General features: G+C 40.2%; 1 protein-coding gene across 8 annotated transcripts in view; it reads right to left on the bottom strand.

Moving 5' to 3' along the window:
- Positions 1–20,549, bottom strand: part of PRR14L (proline rich 14 like) — a 59,500-nt gene that overhangs the window by 19,992 nt on the left and 18,959 nt on the right. For 7 of the 8 annotated variants that reach the window (XM_040463925.1, XM_040463924.1, XM_040463927.1 and 4 more), the window contains 2 exons: positions 17,566–17,638; positions 2,050–7,243 (listed from right to left, as the gene is read on the bottom strand). In XM_040463925.1, coding sequence (XP_040319859.1) covers positions 2,050–7,243; positions 17,566–17,626 — 5,255 coding nt within the window. In that variant the 5' untranslated portion in view covers positions 17,627–17,638. Of the gene's footprint in view, positions 1–2,049; positions 7,244–15,668; positions 15,786–17,565; positions 17,639–20,549 lie in introns of those variants that run through there. The other variant, XM_040463926.1, reaches the window with a different exon arrangement.

Below are 20,549 nucleotides of genomic sequence, written 5' to 3'. Positions count from 1 at the left end.
TGAAAAAAAAAATTAAAAAAAAATAAGAGCCCGCTTTGGGTGAGCTCCATTCCTCTCTCTTTCTCCCCCTCCGTTCTTCCCTCTGCCCCTCCTAGGATCCTTTCTCTCGTTCACTTGTTCCCCAACACCCCCCCCCCCCCAAATCTATGGAAACATAAATTAGCACAGAGCCCGATGTGGAGCTTGAACTCATGAACCATGAGATCATGATCTGAGCTTAAGTCAAGAGTTGGATGCTTAACCGACTGAGACACGCAGGTGCCCATATCATGTGTAACATTTCTAAATGTGTTTAAAAGCAGCAAAGTTCTAAACTCAAAGCCAAGGTATATAATGTTAAGGCACTTCTAGAGTCAACAAGAAGAAAAAGTCCCTACAAACGCTTCCATTAAAATAAAAATTAAGATAAAAATTAAAATAAATAAATAAATAAATAAATAAATAAATAAAAATAAAAATACTAGAGATAGGAAGGGGGAGAGAATATATTCCACACTGGAATACACAAAAGTCAGGAGGGAAAGAGTTCTCAAGGAAGAAAGAGCCAAAGGGCCACACATTTTCACAGGGTGAAATGAAGAACTAGTCTGTACTCCAACCTCAGACATGAACATAGTTAAAAAAATTTTTTTTAATGTTTATTTTTGAGAGAGACAGAGACAGGCTGCAAATGGGTCAGGGGCAGAGAGAGAGGGAGACACAGAATCTGAAGCAGCCTCCAGGCTCTGAGCTGTCAGCACAGAGCCCGACATGGGGCTTGAACTCACAAGCTGTGAGATCATGACCTGAGCCAAAGTAGGATGCTCAACCGACTGAGCCACCCAGGCGCCCCTGGCATGAACATAGTTTAAAGAAGGTAACATGATTTAAAGCTGCATGTCACAAACTGACCAGAGAGTGTTTATGAGAGTATAGAGGCGTACTGACAAACTAGACAAAATAAAAGCAGTATACCATCATTTAAAGCAATTTGCTTCATTCTAATGTATTTTTTTGTGGCTGCATTATAAGAACATTTTTCTATTAACTATAAGATAAGTACTTATAGTAGCATTAGTCTTTCAATTTCAATCAGCCATGTTGAGGTTCTGGGGTGTTTTTCTGAAACACTTTTTATTTATTTAGGTTTCTGCTAAGATGCTCAAGGAACTTTCCAGTATGTGCCAGACAGCTTTATAGTGACACAGAATGACTCTACATAAGAGACTGCACAGATATACAAAGAACAAGGCTTCTCCCAGGCTGTTTGGAATTTTGAGGCTTGGTGGGTGTTGAATTTTTAAACTATAGCAATGATAAGGGCCAATTTAAAAAAAAAAAAATTAAGTTTCTGTTTATTCGAGGGATTACAAACAGGAAGATTTATCTATTATGTCTAAAGCAGATTTTTAGGGATAATTCAATAATTTTTTTCCTATTATTTCTAATAAGAAGGTAAAATGATATTGAAATCATTTTCAACTATTCTAAGTTGTCAAACCACTCTTTTCCCGTTCACTTAAAATTCCACAAATTGTACAACTATAGTATGTAAATGCCAATCTTTGAAGCCTTTCTGCTCTAAAGAGAAATTCAGAGGTTCAGAAACTAGATTTGGTGATACCTACTTTTTATTTACTTAAAAAGTACTTATTCTGTGCCCTACTTATACACACAATACTCAATTAGGTGCTGACTGTATATTTTATGAACAAGGTATCATAAGCCATTATTTGTCACTACTTGCAAGTCTTCTAACTTGTAATGGTATTTGTTTTTTGCAAGGTGGGGGCAAGGATAGAAAAGCAGAGAGTCAAAAGATTTGATAGTTTGCAGAATGAATTGGACAGAACAAAGAATGGTAAAAACACAGGGGTAGATCCTGCAGGAAAACTAGAGGGGTCTATGCTTAAGAACTATGGCTACATTTTCTCAGCATAGATTTGGCACAGAAAACAGAAAATATAGGCACGAAGACTCTAAATAGCCTTGCATTTCCAGCCCTCAACTTTCCTCAGAGGTTGGAAAGCAAACATGGGACATTTGCAAAGAACAGGAGATGGATTTTACCTGTTTGTGGTGCTCAGAGTTGGCTGCCTCTTGCTGTGAGTGGAATGAAAAGTAGAGATTTCAAAGGGGCAGGTAGAAGGCCCACGCTGGCTCCAAATGGATAGCACTCGGCCCACCGAGTAGGGCAGAGAACAGAAGACCTTGTCTGCTATGGAGGCTGGAGATCTTAACCCCTTTAAGCCTTGTGTAAACTGGGTCATGAAGAGCCTCTGCATTGTAGGCATGTGACTGGAGAAGCTCCGTTTTTTTGTCCAGATTCGGTAACATCCAGGAGAACAAAGTGCTAGAAGTGTGTGAAGGCCAAGGACAGAGCAGCCTGCTCTGGTCTGGACTATGGCGGTGCCTCCATAGTCTTGGAGAGGACCTGGAGGCTGTGAAGGAGCCTGGGCATATGCCTGACCATGGGGGCCAGTGTCTTCCCTGAATGTGGCCATCCCAGGGCAACTGTGGGATAAGAAGAAAGAAAAGGTCCATTTGGGAGGTTGAGACAGGCACCTAGGGGCCTCTCCTAAGGCGAGCCTGGCTGGAGCACAGTGCTCAGGAAAAGTCCTTGGGGACTCAGTCATGCACTCAGAGCCCGATTTCATGTGAAAAGATATCGGGAAAATTTCGGAACCAAATAGCAGTGATGGCACTTTGTTGCTCAAATCTATGAAGCTCATTTTGATGGCTTTGAGCGAATAAAGTGTCAAGGGCTTACTGTTAGGTCTCTTATCCCATCCACTAGCTGCCAAATATGGATTCAGCTGCATTGTATTGTATGAAAATCCATCCAGAAACCTTTTGTATCTGAGCCGCTTGTAGCTTTTAGCCACTGGAAGAAGTTCAGAGGAACATCGCTGATATCTTAGTTTCTGGGTCTTTGTGGTGGGGACCAGTCTGGAGGCAAGAATGGACAGCTTGTTTAGTAAGGCTGATTCTTTGGTAGGCTTCCTAACATTCAGGCTCCTCAAGGAATGGCACGGAGTCACCTTCTGCTTTGGTATGTGGCTCATTAAGCTCCTGGTTGGTACTGTTTCAGGTTCCAATTGTGCGGGTGCAGACATAGCACATGAACTGAGAAATCTGTGTGCTTTTGTGGGGATGGTTTCAGAGGAACTCTTTAAAAAGGCAGAACTTCTGATTTTACTTATTTTTTTCCCAATGTTGACTTGCTCCTGATAGGAAACTTTCTTACATGTTCGATGGGGCTGCTTCTTTAAGGGAAGCACTCTTTTCTGATATGAAGTGTTCCCAAAGGCACCGTGTATTTCATCACATCCAGCAGAGTTGGGGTTTTGTGCTTTCTGAGGGGCACCACGAAGGCAAGGATCTGTGTATGACACCATGTCTGTTTTTAATGGATGGCACAAGCTTTCCTCCTTTGGATTTTCCAGCTTCTGAAACTGTGCAGCAGTGCCGCCCTTGGCTAGCTTTGCTAGAGTGATTTCCTTCATCATAGTGGACTCACCTTTGCAATCCTTAGTTTGGTTCTTATCTTGCACTTCATCTGACAACACATTAGATGATGCACATTGTTCCAATATCCTGTGTGCGTCTTTTTGATGTAGATATTCTTCTTCATTCTGCAACATGTAGTCCAAAGCCCTCTGGCTTTGTAGCTCTTCAGTATCACCAAGCATCCTCTGGGATTTAGAGTGGGTCTGAGAAATCTCTCTCCCTTTATTATTACCAGCTTCTCTGGTGATCATCTTCTCAGACTCTTCACTGACAGTTAAGTAACCCAGGGGTCCCCTCTGATGTGCTTCAGTTTCTTCTCCTTTCAACTTAGTTTCTGTTTCCATTGTCAAAGGCAAATTTTGCATACTGCTGTCTATTCTGAGTCCTTCACTAGAATTACTCCCATCCCCTGGCGCTCCTTCCTTCGTCTCAAGCAGGACTGTGCGGTGCTCTATGTTTTCACAAAGGATTTTACCATCTTTTGGTTTAAAAGGTTTTTTCAGCTCAGTTTCTCCACTATTAACATTACTTTCTGAATTTTCTTGAGAAAACAGATACAAAGGCATTGTCTCAATGGATTTCAGTCTCCCTATGGGAACAGGGCTCTCATCTGGGCATCTAGAAGACAGTAACTCTTCTGAGGAAATTCCAAAGGTATTTTCCTTGTCAAACTCAGAATTTATTTCCAGTCTTGATCCTTCAATTATTCCTTGTGTTTCTCTCAGGGATGCTTCTTTAACTTGCTCTTCATGATAAGTATTATCTAAGGACACATTTATACCATCCAATATTTTTGTATTTGATTCATGATCTGCAATAGACTCTATCTCACTGGCACAAGAGTCTGGACATGGACACACTTCCACTTCACAATCTTTTAATGATCTGCATACTTTCTCTTCACATGATTTTTTCATTTCCAGAGGCTCCACTTTAGAGGAAGTAGCATCTGGAAAATCTGAGTCCTGGTCAATCATTCTGATAAATGCAGCATTCAGTTCTCCTCTCTGAGGCAGAGTACTCACTGAGGTATCCTGTAACGTCAGCCCATCTTGTCCTGCACCACCATCAAGGGTACTAGATGTTTGTAAGTCCAACATGCTTTCCGTAGACTTACTACCACAGTCTGTGTAGACAGTGTCTACCATGCCATCTGTGGACTCCTCACAACCAGAAATATGTCCATCGTCTCCTTTCAAATTGCCTTTCTTTGAACTACCACCAGACAAAGGGTTGTTACTGCCTGAACCAACTAACAGATCCTTTTGATTGTTGCTTACCTCTCTGTTAGGTTCTGTAACAGTCTCCTTCTCATCACCATGTAGTGTCTGCTTAGTTGGTTTACCTTCACTTCTGCATTCCTCTGGTCTGTTTTGGTTATTCTGGCAGTCAAGAACTTTATCTCCTTTTTGCTCAAGAGTTTCAACTGCTTGGCTCATGGTTTTGAAACTGGAGAACATAATAGTAGGAGACTGGTCCAAAAATTTTTCAGGGCTTGGAATGTTTGCAGATAAATTTAGTTCTGGTGTGGAACAGTCAGAGATGTTATACTCGCAAAACACGGTCTCTTTAGGTACATCCCATTCCTTTGCTTTCAGACCTTCCTCACGGGGCTGGGTGTGACTGGTGGTGGGAATGGTTTTGTCTGAAGCTTCACTACTTAACATGCCTACTGGTGTATCGTTTCTGATCTTATTTCCTGGGAGGCTGCCTTTAGTTTCTCCCCGAGCAAGTTCACTTTCTTCTGATGTGTAACCCACTTTATGGGTGCTACTTTCTGTGCAGACTTCTCTTCTTTGGGAGTGGTCATTGCTGTGCTGAAATGCATCTTCACACTTGGTTATTAAAGAGTTTTCAACTTCTAGGATGATTCTGCTGGACTCACACGCAGCACAAACAGAACACATGCTCTTTTCTCGTGCATTTTTATTTACACAATGACAGCTAGAGAGATCCTGAGATTGAACACTTTGACATTCCATAGCAGAGACCTCTTGAGGCAAGACTGCTGATTCTTTCTTTCTTGAGAGAAGGCTGGAATGTAGATGTACTATTCCTGAATCAGCCATCTTGTCTTGTCTTTCTAGGCTTCCTGGTTTGATGTTTAAGGTGGGATTGTTTGAAGAGGCACCACAGGTTTTGTCACCTGATGGAGAGATGTCTTTCATTTTTGTTTTGATGGGAATGGTCTGGGTATCAGCAGTGACATCTGCTCCATCCTCTAATGGAGGGTGATGGCTCTGTTGGGAATCTTCGCTTGTTGCTAAAGGCATCTCTTTGTTAGCTGACAACTTTGCATGGTCTTGAGAATTAAGGGGCACTTGATTTAAAGCACATTCACTTTCTATTTTGTTTATAACCAGTTCATTGGTACGAGGAAGTTCATTCATCTCACAGGCAGTGCTCTGCTCATCTAAATGTGAACTATCGTCCAGTGAGGTCTGTACAGCTTGCTCTGATTCAGGTCTGTAATCAAATTCTAGGGATAGTGGTAACTGAGCAGTATCTTTCTTGGGTTTTGACACCTCATTCATAGGACTTATCTGGTCCTCTGGCATTAAACTCACAAGGGATTTTCTTTCATTCAGAAATTCATTACATGATGCTTCATTTAACTGGGTGTTGCCTTCCAGATTTTTCTGGGTGCAGACTAAGGAGTTAGAGTCTTTACTGTAAATCTTTTCAGTTACCATATTGGGCTCTATAGTGGTTGTCTGTTCTGGCTCTTCAATCTGCATTAAGGAGGAAAAACTGTTCTCTTCAGAGTGTCTACCTGGATGGCTCATATCCGTAGAAGTTCCTCTATGGTCCTCATGGTTTGTCAAGCTACCTTGAGTGTCTAAAGTGATTTTTAAGTCATTTTTTTTTAGCGTTACTTCCGTGGCTTCGGTGAAAGAATTGGGCACTAAAGAAACAGGGCTGTCTGTATGGATACTGTCTTGAATGCAACAGTTACCATGAATATTCACTTTTGGGGAGGTAACAGTCTCTTTTTCACCAGGACAATGACCATTAGCATCCTCTTCTGGTTGCCTGGCATTAACAAGAAAGAGTTCCCCTCTTTCACTCCTAAGGTTCAAAAACTGTTCATTTTCTCTTCTAGTAGCCAAGTTCTTGCTTTGATCACCCCCATCAAAACAGGAATTGTCTGTCTTCTTAGCAGATCCCTTCAGCAAGCCATCAAAACCACATGTTTCTAAGGATGTTGTTCTGGATTCTGGACCAGACAAACTTGATGAGAAATATGAAATGTCAGAATTTTCTTCTAAGGGTTCTACACAAACTACATTTCTTGTGGCCCTGGGACTGCCATGGGCAAAACTGTGGTTTTCATTACGGTGGCCGAGAATCTGTTGGTGATTGTCATCTGCTTCACAGACAAGGTTTAACTTAGACAACTCTTCCTTCTCACTGTCCACTTTGGAAATGGCACTGTTCCCTGGTAATAATGACAACCAAGAAGGACAAGTTTTTAATTCTTCACATTCTTTTTCTTTAGAAGATGCTTCTGTTAATCCAGGGTCCACAAAGGTTAAAGGCTCTAGGGAAACTAATGTGCTGGTTTCTGAAACCTCACCACTGGTCATGGTTTTGTCTACTTCTGGGTATTCGCTGCACCCAGCTGAGAGACCTTTACTCACATTGCCATTCTTGTGTCCTTCATTATAATCCGTCTTAGTCCCATTGACCTTCATACCTTGTACTTCTTCAGTAGATATAAGCAGAGTTCCAGTTGTAATTTGTACATTTCCTTCTGCCCAAGAGAAATAAATCCAAATAAGTATGCAATCATAAAAAAAATAAAACTGTGTGCTATACTTTCATGAATTTAATCATGCAACCAACAGTGACAAAAAAGATCCAACTCAAAAAGCAAATTACAAAGTTAGTACACTGTACCACTGGTTTTGTTCTTTTATGCAAAATATGACAGAGGGCCAAAAGTGTACTTGGCAGAAAATAGATAATTTTGAACAAACATCCTTCTCTTGGTATTAGTTATTTAAACGTACTTACGTACCTAGATAATTAACTACAATACGGAGACTTATACGTAATCCAGAGTCTTAAGAAGCTTCCATTCTAAAACATTAATAAAGAAGACCCACAATAATAGCTTATATTATTCAATGACCATCTTATTACCTGAATAATACTAAATTAATCATAAATAAATTACCTCTTTGAAAAAGAACAGTTACACACAAAACCTATGTTAAAGAGATTAATATATAAGTTGAACATTAGTTTTGAACCAAATTACTTACAGTAACTGCTTCCCTACAAGGCTGGTCATGAGCTGGTAATTATTGAAGCTGAGTGACAGATACATGTGGGTTTAGTATACTCTCCACTTCTCAATAAATTAAAAACTTTCTACTATGAAACATTAAAAAACAAACAAAAAACTTTCTAAGAATATAAATGCAATTCATAAAGAAGTTTTATTGTTCAGAATTTCTCTGAAATCCTAGGTATAAGATGCAGTATGAAGTTCCCTGAACTTGTTAAACTACAAAAAAATTTTCTTCCTTGCTCTTTTTAGAAAACTAGCACGAAGTTATACATATACATGTAAATTATGTACATATTTGCATGCATACACATATGTTAACAAAATACCTGCAGTAAACAGATAAAGCTAAATGCAAATCAATCTTCAACCTAAAGAACTAATTCTCACTAGAATATAAACTCCATGAAGGCTAAGGGTCATGTTTATCTTGGTCTCTCCCTTTCCTTATTGCCCAGCATAATACCTGGTATATAATAGCACTCAATAAATCTGTGGAATTAATAAATGAATGCAGTTAGGTCAAACCAACAAATGCTATCACTAGTGTCTTCCTAGAACTTCCTTATCCATTTCTCAACTGATACTGACAGCAGCAATTCTGAGAGAAAGAACAGCAACTCTGAAGGCAGGTGGGCTCTGTGATCTTACTTACCTCACTGAGTCTGTTTCCTCCTTTGAAAAAGAGGAGAATTACACTTACCTCAGTGCTACTTTGAGGATTAAATTAAATAACACATGTAAACCACCACCTGGTACAGTGCCTGCCATTTAAAGAAAAACTGCTTTTCCTTTGCTCTGCTTTCTTTCTTATCTTACTGGACCTGAGAATAGTTAAAATGATAAACTTAATAACTATGCTAGGATAGGACACAATGTTTAAAAATGTTTGGAGTCAGCAAATACTTGATGGATAAATGCATACTGGATTCCACAAGTTTGTACAGATTCCAAAAACATAAGGTAGCCTCAAAATCCTAATGCCCTACATGGTATTTATCTTTTTGAAACCAGCCTACTTTCTACATCATAGCAGACAATTCTATCCTATTTATAAATTCCTAACTGCATTTACCCCAAATGGTTTAGTGTATCTCTTCTCCAGACACTATGGCATTCATTAAACCATTTGTGTAAATTCTGGGCTTTTCTACTCTGTTCCCGCACCATCTTAGTTGAATCCTTCATTATAACTTCTCAGGAAAACTGTAAAACTCTTCCCCTCTCCAAACTGTTCACTGTGCAAAGCCCTTAAGGCAAGATTCTCCCTCAGAGCCCTTACCTGCTGGAAGAATACCTGTTCTCAACTTAGTTGAGAATCTTAGGGAGGAGGTAGGGGAACACTCATTTCCCAGGTAGTATAATGCTGAAGGCTGGTTGGGGAACAGGGGTTGTGTACTGCTTGAAAATAAAATGATTCTCTGCTTACTCCTTTACTTGACTGATTGACTGACTGGGGGAGCAGGCAGAGAGAGTAGACAGTCCCAGGCAGAGGATGTGGGACTTGAACTAACAAACTGTGAGATCATGACCTGAGCTGAAGTCAGACGCTCAACCAACTGAGCCACCCATGTACCCCTCTTTTACTTGTGTGTTTTTTTTTTCATGTAGAGACTTTTTTTTAAAGTTTATTTATTTTGAGAGAGGGAGAGAGGGAGAGAGGAAGAGGGGGGGAGGGGGAGAGGGGGAGAGGGAGAGAGACAGACAGTGGGACGGGGCAGAGATAAAGGGAGAAAGAGAATCCCAAGCAGGCTCTGTGCTGTCACCACAGAACCTGATGCAGGTCTCGAACTCATGAACTGCACGATCATGCCCTGAGCTGAAGTTGGACACTTAACCGACTGAGCCACTCAGGTACCCTCTTTTACTTTTTAATTAACCACATTGACTTTGAAATCTCAAAGAATTTCATTTCATTTTATTTTACATGTTTATTTATTGACATAGAGAGAGAGAATGCAGGAGAGGGGCAGAGAGAGAGGGAGAGAGAATCCCAAGCAGGTTCCACGTTGTTAGTGCAAGCCTGACGTGGGGCTTGATCACACAAGCCATGAGATCATGACCTGAGCTAAAATCCAGTGTCAGATGCTTAACTGACTGAGCCACCCAGGCTCCCAAAGAAGCAGGAGCTTAATAATCACTGAGGACCTAATACCCAACACTGACCTCGGCACATATCAGGTAAATGGTAGATGTTGTCTGAATGAAGTTAGAAAAGTTGTTGAAAGTATTAGGTATACTCCCATCCAGAAACTTCACTTCTGGGTATATACTGAAAAGAAATGAAATCACTATTCTAAAAAGATATGTGTACCCCCATGTTTACTGCAGCATTATTTACAGAGTGAGACATGGAAACAACCCTAAATATCCACTGATGAATGAATGGATAAAGAAAATGCTAATAAAAAAAAAAAGTACATATGTATATTGGAGGGTGAAACATGTATTCTGTGAGGTATGTGCCCATTTTAGAATCACAGGCATTTCATTACCTCAGCTGAAGGTCCTTAGATTTGTAGTTTTATAACCATTGAAAAAGTGTTTATGTTTGCAGAATTTGACAAACTAATCCTGAAACTCAAATAAAAATGCAAGGGAAGGGCACTTGGATGGCTCAATCAGTTAAGCCTCCGAGTTCGGCTCAAGTCATTATCTTGCGGTTTGTGAGTTCCAGCACCATGTTGGGCTCTGTGTTGACAGCTCGGAGCCTGGAGCCTGCTTCAGATTGTCTCCCCCTCTCTCTCTGCCCCTCCCCTGCTCTCACTCTGTCTCTCTGTCTCTCTCAAAAATAAACATTAAAAAAAAAATTTTTTTTTTTAAATGCCAAGGGACACATAATAGCCAAAATGATCTTGAAAAAGAACAAAGATGGGAGACTCATGCTTCCTTTTTTTTTCTAAAATTTTTTAACGTTTATTTATTATTGAGAGATGGAGACACACAGAGCATGAGCAGGGGAGGGGTAGAGAGAGAGGGAGACACAGAATCTGAAGCAGGCTCCAGGCTCTGAGCTGTCAGCACAGAGCCCAAAGCGGGGCTCGAACTCACAAACTGCGAGATCATGACCTGAGCTGCAGTTGGTCGCTTAACCGACTGAGCCACCCAGGCGCCCCTCATGCTTCCTGATTTCAAAAACAAAGTTGCAGTAATGGAAACAGTCCAGTCCTGGCACAGGACAGACACAAAGAGCAAGAGAATTAGAACTGAATGCCCAGAAATAAACTCTAACACATATAGTTAGTCAACAGATTTTTCACAAAGCAGCTTTTCAACAAATGGTGAATGGTGCTGGGGTAACTGGATACCCACATGCAAATGAATAAATTTGGATCCTGTCTTATATCATATACAAAAATTAACTCAATGTAGATCAGAGGCGTAAATGTAAGAGCTGAAACTATAAAACTCTTAGAAGTAAACACAAGAGTATTTCTTAATGATATTGGTAAAGAGTTCTTAGCTAAGATGCTGAAATACAAGTGATAAAAAGAAGACTGATAAATTGAACTTCATCAAAACTAAAATCTTTTGTGCTTCAAAGGAAAACCAAGAAGTGAAAAGGCAGGCAACCCACTGGTGGGGGAAAATATCTGTAAATCATCTATCTGATAAAGGATCTATATTTAGAATATATAAAGAATTCTCATAACTCAATAATAAAAATGGGCAGAGCGAGTATAACTCCCCATTCCTTAGGTACAGGCTGTACAGAGTGACTTCCTTACAAACAGAACAGTATGGAAATGGGGTGAGGGAAGTAACCTGACAGTGGAGAACAACACAAACACTACTTCATGTTTATAGTATGTGCCCTTTATATGATGTGATGAAAATGGCACTTTACCTGTGTAATTTTCCTCCCCCAAACCTGTAACTCCACTCTTATGATAAAAACATAAGATAATCCCAATGGTGAGCCATTCTACAATATACCTGACCAGTAACCTTCAAAACTCTTAAGGTCTTCCCAAAACAAGGAAAGTGTGAGAAACTGTCACAGTCAAGAAGAGCCAAAGGAGACCTGAGGACTGAATGCAATATGGTACCCTGGATGGGATTCTAGAACAGGAAAAGGATATTAGGTAAAAACTAAGGACACTTGATTAAACTTCAGTTAATAATAATGTATCAACATTGTACAATAACAAATGTGTTTACTAATACATTAACAATAAAGGAAATTGTGCATATTAGGGGTGGGGGTGTGGTTAATGGAAACTCTATATTATCTGCTCAGATTCTCTGTAAATCCAAAATTCCTCCAAAAATAAATTATTAATTTTTGAAAAGTTAAAAAAAAAAGCAAAGGCTTTAGACATTTTCCCAAAAATATACAAATGGTCAATAAGCACATCGAAAAATGCTCATCATTAGTCATCAGAGAAATGAAAATCAAAACCACAATACCACTCCACATGCATTGAAATGGATAGAATTTAAAACAAATCAGAAAATAACAAGTGTTGGACAGGATGCAGAAAAACTAGAACCTTCATGTGTTGCTGGTGGGATTGGAAACAGTGCAACCATTTTGGAAAATAGTTTGGCAATTCTTCAAAATGCTGAACAGAGTTTCCAATAACCCACCAATTCTACTCCTAGGTATCTACTCAAGAGAACTGACACCTTATATTCACACAAAACCTGTACATAAATGCTGACAACAGCATTATTCATAATAGCCAAAGAGTGGAAACAACCCAAATATCCATCAAATAAATGGATATGATTAAATATTATTCAGCCATAAAAATTAATGAAGTACTTTAAAATGCTAGATCATGGATGAACCTTAAAAATCTTTATGCCAAGGGGTGGCTGGATGGCTTGGTTGGTTGAGCATCTGACTTTGGCTCAGGTTGTAATCTGGGTTCATGGGTTTGAGCCTCGCGTCAGGGTCTGTGCTACGGCTCAGAGCCCGGAGCCTGCTTCTGATTCTGCATCCCTTTCTCTCTGCCCCTCCCCTGCTTGTGCTGTCTCTGTCTCTCAAAAATAAATAAATGTTAAAAAAATTTAAAAAAAAATCTTTATGCCAAGTGAAAGCAGTCACAAAAGACTGCACATTGTAAGGTCTCATTTATATAAAATATCCAGAACAGGCAAATCTATAGAGACAAGAGCAAATTAGTAGCTGGAAGAGATTGGGGGTAAGGAAGAATGGGGAACGAAGAATGAATGTTAAGGGGTACAAACATGTTTCTTTAGCGAATGATGAAGAACTGTGGTGATGGCTGTGCTCTGTATTTAAGAAAACCACTGAATTGTCTATTTCAAACAAAAGAACTTTATAGTATGTAAAAATTATACCTCAATACAACTGTTTTTAAAAGAGCACTTACTCCCTGATCGTAATACAAGTAACATAAAAAAACTTAGACTTTTTTTGGTGTTATCTCCATATAACCATAATTAGGGACAGACATGCTGGAGGTTGACAAGGATTTAACAGCATTTCTGTCAAAGCCTTTTTCCTGGATCAAAAAAATCAAGTGGTGAGACTGGGGCACTAAATATGACATTCATTTTGGCATATCCTACATCTTGTTCTCAAAAAGATGTGCCAAGGGTTAGCAATATTGTCATATCTTATAAAATTAAGCTCTCCTGTGGGGAGGCTCACAGTGGTAGGTAGGAGGACAGTGGAAGACAACCCTACAAACTTTTGTCACTTCCTTAGCTTCTTCTGACCACTGAACATGTGATTTCTAAATTACAAATGAATTAATAAAGGAGTTGAAAAAGGATACAACTGCTTATCTGGAACTCATATATTGCTGGTAGGAATCCCAAATGGTATAACCACTCTGGAAAACAGATTGGTAGTTTCTTTTTTCTTAAAAAAATTGTTTTAATGTTTTATTTTATATTTGAGAGAGAGAGGGAGAGCAAGCACAAGCAGGGGAGGGGCAGAGATATGGAGATAGAATCTGAAGCAGACTCCAGACTCTGAGCTGTCAGCACAGAGCCTGATGCAGGGCTCGAACTCACAAGTAGTGAGATCATGACCTGAGCTGAAGTTGGACACTTAACCAACGGAGCCACCCAGGCACCCCTCTTTTTTTCCTTTTAAACTTTATTTATTTACTTTGAGAGAGAAAAGGGGGAGAGAGAGAGAGAGAGAGAAGCGAGTGTGCACTCCAGCAGGGGAGGGGCAGAGAGAGAGGGAGAGAGAGAATTCTCTTGGGAATGAATTTGGGTCCCCTGCACTGAATCTTGGGATTCTCTCCTCCCTTTCTCTCTGCCCATCCCCTGCTTGCTCTCCCTCTCTCTCTCTCTCTCTCAAAATAAAGAAAAACATTAAAAAATGTATCTATTCCCTCAAATGTTCTTCCAATTTCTTGTGACCCTCCTGATTTCAAAGAATTTCCAAATAGGCTTTCACAGAGATTGCTACTGTGGGAAGTAAGTCCCATATCAACCCACTTCCAAGGAACTCTTAGAAAGAAAACACAACAAAAAACCCCTGATAATGTCAGTTCTATAAAATATTACACAGAATTATGAGGAAACAGTCATACTAAAACTCAGAACAGTGGAAAGGAGAGGCACCAGTCAGTGTCTGACAGGAGGACACTCTCCCTTTGTGAAATGGCCCCTCAACTACCAACACCCATCACTGCTCCCCCATGCCCTCTTCTCACAAGTCTGCCCTACAGCAATCAAATAATAAGGAACAATTGGGGTGCCCGGCTGGCTCCATCAGAAGAGCACGAGACTCTAGATCTCAGGGCTGTGAGTTCAAGCCCCATGCTGGGTATAGAGATTACTTAATTAAATAAGTAAAACTTAAAAAAAAAGAAAGGAAGGAACGATGGAAGGAAGAAAGGAGCAACAATCTGTGAAATAGCACCCTACCAATTAAAGACGACTTTTGGTTAACACAAATGTTCTTTTAAAGGGTTAAATTTGTTCTAATTTCATCTAATTGAGCCACAGCAGACATGACTGTAAAGAACCTCAAAATTCTGAATACCATGCTAACTTGGAAGTATCATGAATGGGACATTTATTTAGAGAAGAAAAAACAACACAGCACAGGGAGAATGTGGTAGCCTTAGGTTCACCTGCTGAACACCTCAGTGCAGGGGACCCAAATTCATACCTCAGCAAATTTATAAATTACTGCATAGTGCTGACCTTTGAGGTACCCCCCCCCCCACTCAGAGGAAGCAAAACCAAATATAAATAAAACTACATAAACAATTTACAGTGCACCACAGAGCAGGCACTTAAAATAAAGGTATCAAGGATATACCAGTTTTCATCAGGAAAACTTATATCTAATATGTGCAGGACCAGGATATGTGTGGGCAAAGTGAAAATTCTGGCAGCTGGGGTCCCCAGAGGGAATGTACAACCAAGTTTCCAAGAAACATCATTTATTTCTCAAGTCTGTAGTCAATGACAGGTTGACAGATGCTTGACCTTAACCCTGGCAAAGTGAGCTGAGATGCTGGCCACACTACAGCAAAGTACGTGCGTCTGTTTGACTGAAACCCACAGTGGCAGCCTGTGTGTTCAATTGTTTCAGAAGCCTACCTTCATAGAACCTTCCTTTCTGCCTTGCTATGACTGGCTAGGTCTCTGCACAGCAGACCTTGTTTCCTCATGTGTAACAAAGGGACACCTTGGAAGGCTCTTTGGGGATTGAATGGAAGAATATATCATAGTCAGGCACTGGGTCACTGCTGCTGAAAACTCTAGTAGAGGTGCTGTTTTCAAGTTCCTCCATATCAAACTGAGAATACTGCACATGATTTTGGGGGGAAAAACAATTCATTTTCCCAATTTAAGTCATTAAAGAAGAATAGTTACCAGGACAGGAAGAAAAGTGCCACAAAGTAGTTTATCTGAGGATACTTTTCAGATGAGCTCATCTTACCCACATCCATTGTGGACCAGACTTTTAGGTGGACAGAAACCAGGTAAGTCTGGGAAGGCAGATTTCCTCAGAAAAGTATTCCTCAGAAAATAACTGATTCTTCTGTCTCCTCTCCACCTTTTTTTAAGCATTTATTCATTTTTGAGGGAAAAAGAGACAAAGTGTACATGAGGGAAATGCAGAGAGAGAGGGAGACCCAGAATCCAAAGCAGGCTGCAGGCTCTAGGCTCCGAGCTGTCAGCACAGAGCCCAACATAGGGCCCAAACCCACAAACTATGAGGTAATGACCTGAGCCAAAGTCAGACACTTAACCGACTAAGCCACCCAGGCACTCCAGTTTCTTTTTTTTTTAATTAAGTAATCTATGTGCCCAACATGGGACGTGAACTCACAGCCTCGAGATCAAGAGTTGCGTGCTCTACCAACTGAGCCAGCCAGGTGCCCCCTGATTCTCCTGTTTAAAGGCCAGTTCAGTTGTTAAATGAAAGTGTAGTTCAACAGACACTAAATTTTGTGCTAAGATGTGAGTGAAAATATACCAATATACTGAAGACTCAATATAGCAATACTGAAGCCCCACTGAAAAGATATTTGGGGGTCGTAGTGCTAAAAACGGTCCCAAATAAAGCCCTAGGAACTGGGGGAGACATGTAAAAAGAACATTTCTCATCTTCAGAATTTTAACCTATATTGGACAGCCAAGCCTTTAAGCCACAAAGGAAATGTCCAGCAGCAGGAAGCAGGGTAATAAACTGGGACAAGTGCCCTTTCTCATAAGGATGATTTGTGCTTCCTTTTCTGTCTGGGCTGCCAAGAAGCAGAGTAGTCAAATCTGATGTTTTATCACAGTAACAACATGTTCATATAATCAAACATACTTAATGTATTTTCTCTTTTTTTTGGTGGTTTTGATTACATTTTTAACCTTAATTGCATAATATATACACATAGTCCTCTCTAAAGTTACCCAAGATTACTTTCAGCTGGGGACTGGGGAGAAGAATTTTGGCTCAGTACTCTGTGTCTCGGCTTCCTCCTCAATTAGTCAATCTAATCACTTTTAATCAATCAATCAATCAATCAATCAATCAAACTAAAAGTGGTATCTCAGATGCCTATATCTATTCATTGTTTTGAGAAGCAAAACAATATTGGAAATAAGTTGCTTTGACAATTCTCAAGGTGGCCTGGAGTGAACCCTTTCTCCCATCCCTGCCTAGGGGAAGAACAGAATGCACTCCACAGCGCTGAACTGGGCAGGGTCAATTCCTCCCCATCCATGTTAACCCTTCCAAGGAGGCAATTCAGTTTTATAAAATCAAATAAAAGATTTCACATCAGCAATTAAGGTTCAACCCCCCATCAATAAGAACTCATAAAAAAAAGTGCGAGGCAAACTGCTGTCAAAACGAAGGCACCGCTTTGGGTGGCTGGCTGGCTCATACAGTAGAGCATGTGACTCTGTCTCTGTTGCAAGTCCCACACTGGGGGTAGAGTTTACTTAAACAAACAACCAGGGGCACCTGGGTGGCTCAGCTGGTTAAGTGTCCAACTCTTGATTTCGGATCAAGTCATGATCTCGGCTCAAGTCATGATCTCATGGTTTGTGGGATCGAGCCCCGCTTCATCAAACCTGCTTGGGATTCTCTCTTTCACCCTCCCCCATTCACGCATGTTTCTCTCAAAATAAACAAACATTAAAAACAAACAAACCCCCCAAAACCTAAGACATTGCTAGGTGTCTTCAAGTATGTCCATGGGTAATATCAAGAATTTCTACAGTTAAGTCCATCTTGCAAGCCAGGGACTTGCATTCCCAATGCACAACAGAAAATGTGAACTAAAACAGTGTGTGTAATAAGTGGAAAAAGGAAAAGAGTGGAGAGAGATAAATACCTTTGTTCCTCAAACAGTCTTCAGGGAGCCCTGTGCATAAATGTTCTTTGCTTGACTGCATCAGGAGGTCTTCCTGCAGGAAGAAAATCCAGTGGTCAGGGAGGATTCAGAGATGCCTGAACTCATGAATGCAAATTACCATCTGAGAAATTTCTTTATGATTCCTGGAAATCTGCTAGCAGTCACAAAGATTGGCAACTAAAAGAAACCTCAAGTTTAAAGAAATAAAATCAAGGGGCGTCTGGGTGGCTCAGTCGGTTAGGTGGCCGACTTCAGCTCAGGTCATGATCTCACACTCCGTGAGTTTGAGCCCCGCGTCAGGCTCTGTGCTGACAGCTCAGAGCCTGGAGCCTGTTTCAGATTCTGTGTCTCCCTCTCTCTCTGACCCTCCCCCGTTCATGCTGTCTCTCCCTGTCTCAAAAATAAATAAACGTTAAAAAAAAAAAAAAGAGCAAGATTTAAAGAAATAAAATCAATAAAAACTTCCACTTTTGGGAGCACCTGCGAGGTTCAGTCAGTTAAGCATCTCTTGATTATGGCTCAGGTCATGATCTCACCATGGTGAGATTGAACCCCGCATCGTGCTCCACTCTGAGTGTGGAGCTTGCTCCCCATCTGCCCCTCTCCCCCATTCACACTCTAAAATGATAAATAAATAAATAAATAAATAATCATCAACAACAACAACAACAACAACAACAGAAACCTTCCACTTCTCTAGAATTTGAGCTTGAAACAGCAAGTTTCCTAAGGTCTGGACAATAATAGAGGCTTATTAATATGTTGACCTGCAGGTCCAAACAAAACCCCATTAATACCTTCTGAATCAAGAAACAAATTGCTGCAACATAATTTTAATTTCATCTGAAAGAAAAATAGCAACAAATTGGATGTATGTCAGTCCTTAACCATTCTAAAGATCATGTACTCATTTTCTTTCCAAACTTCTTAAAAGGGCTATTTTTTCTTTTCATCCCCCTTCATTTAAGGGAGAACATCCAAAAGAGGACACCATCACTGATAACCAGTTTTCTCTTACAGAAGGAATTCAGGAAAACGGGAGGGGGTAGTGGCAGAAAGTGCAGGTTGCGACAGCAAATGGCCTCAAGGCCTATGACGTAAGGGTTGACCAGCTAGGAGACACTGACAGACCTAACATGGCTGTTACACTAAGCTCTCCTGAGTCACCTCTTTTCCCCTGCCTTAAGATTAAATTTTTTTCATGCTGATTTAATTGGTAAGTACAAGATACTGACATGCTATGTATCTAAATCTACAGACACTGGTATTATTACTACTTCTCATCATTTTTTTTTTTTCAACGTTTATTTATTTTTGGGACAGAGAGAGACAGAGCATGAATGGGGGAGGGGCAGAGAGAGAGGGAGACACAGAATCGGAAACAGGCTCCAGGCTCTGAGCCATCAGCCCAGAGCCTGACGTGGGGCTCGAACTCACGGACCGCGAGATCGTGACCTGGCTGAAGTCGGACGCTTAACCGACTGCGCCACCCAGGCGCCCCAACTTCTCATCATTTTTACAGCACTTCAAACCAACCCAAAGCAAGCAAAAGCCATTTGGAGCCTGAGCAAAGTTCCATGGTGGAAACAGAACCCAGGACTGAGAGGAAAGATAAAAGCAATGGTAAGCACAGGTAGATACAGGAAGAAATAAAACATTATCATTGCAACTGAGAGCATAGACTATTATAATGTGAAGCTGGACTATTCTTTCATTTCCTTAGTGTGGAATACTTTTGCAAAGCATGAACTTAAAAACAAGTATCTCCCAGATAACTTATGGTAACACTACCATGTTTGACAAAGAAGTATGAGTTCTAGCATGATGTCAGACCCAACTTATTTGTAAAAGAGAACGGAAAGCAATTACTTACCACAGAAGGAATGATGGAATTAGAAAATCACCACTGGGCGACCATCATAGTAATAATTACCTCAACCAAGAATCATCAATGGCTGTTAAAACTAGTGGCTAAAAGTTTGAATGAGAAACAAATATTTACACAGTTTCAAAATATCTCCCCACAAGATAGTTAATAATTCCATTGGGGAAAATAGTAAATTCACAGTGGAGAAACCTGGCATACCCCACTTGAACAAAGTGATGGACTTCATCTACCCAGGAATGAAGCACCCCAAAGCCATGTGCCTCCTGAGAGGATATACCAAGAAGAACCAGCATCACTTCTGTGGGAATCCTGCTGCCAAAATGCAAAATCAGAATCTAATCATGAGGAAACACCACACAAGCCTAAATTAAGGGAAATTCTACAAAATAAATGGCCCGTACTCTTCAAAAGTGTCAAGGTTAGGTTGAAAAACTGTTACATATTATAGGAGATTTGAGACATGACAATTGAATGTAACAAGTTCTAGGGATTTTTCCTAGACCAAAAAAACCATTTTCTTTTCTTTTGCTATATCAGTACAACAATTGGTCAAATCTGAATATGGTTTGTAGATTAAATAAAAGTACTTGGATCAGTGTTAACTGCTTGATTTTGATCACCATACTGTGGTCACATAACAGAATGTCTTTGTTTGCTAAGGAAATACACACTGAAGTATTTAGGCATCATATCTGCAACTATGCTATCAAATTACTCAGAATAAAAAAAGCAAATGTGGTAAAATGTTAACATGTGAGGAATCTGCATGAAGGGTATATGGGAATTCTGTGTATTATCTGCAACTTTTCTGTAAGTCTCAAATTATTTCACAATAAGAGGTTAAGGAAATATCTTTATTTGTAGTTACATTTGATCCTTTTTCCAAAATGACACTTCTCCTGGCTCTTCCAGTTCTCAGGCTGAATGTTTTGGTGTGACATTAGATGTATTTAGAATATTTTTTCAGGCTAATACCTTATGGAAAAGACAGAGTGCTGGAGTAAAATATTACGGGATGAGGAATCAGACAAGGCTCTGTTCCAACTTCAGGACTCCTACAGACTAGCTATATAGT

Source organism: Herpailurus yagouaroundi, unplaced genomic scaffold (genome assembly GCF_014898765.1).
Source record: "Herpailurus yagouaroundi ecotype Mexico unplaced genomic scaffold, PumYag 428, whole genome shotgun sequence".
In the NCBI taxonomy this organism is placed as follows: domain Eukaryota; kingdom Metazoa; phylum Chordata; class Mammalia; order Carnivora; family Felidae; genus Herpailurus; species Herpailurus yagouaroundi.
The sequence above is the reverse complement of the archived record's forward strand: the minus strand, read 5'-3'. Positions and strand labels throughout refer to the sequence as shown.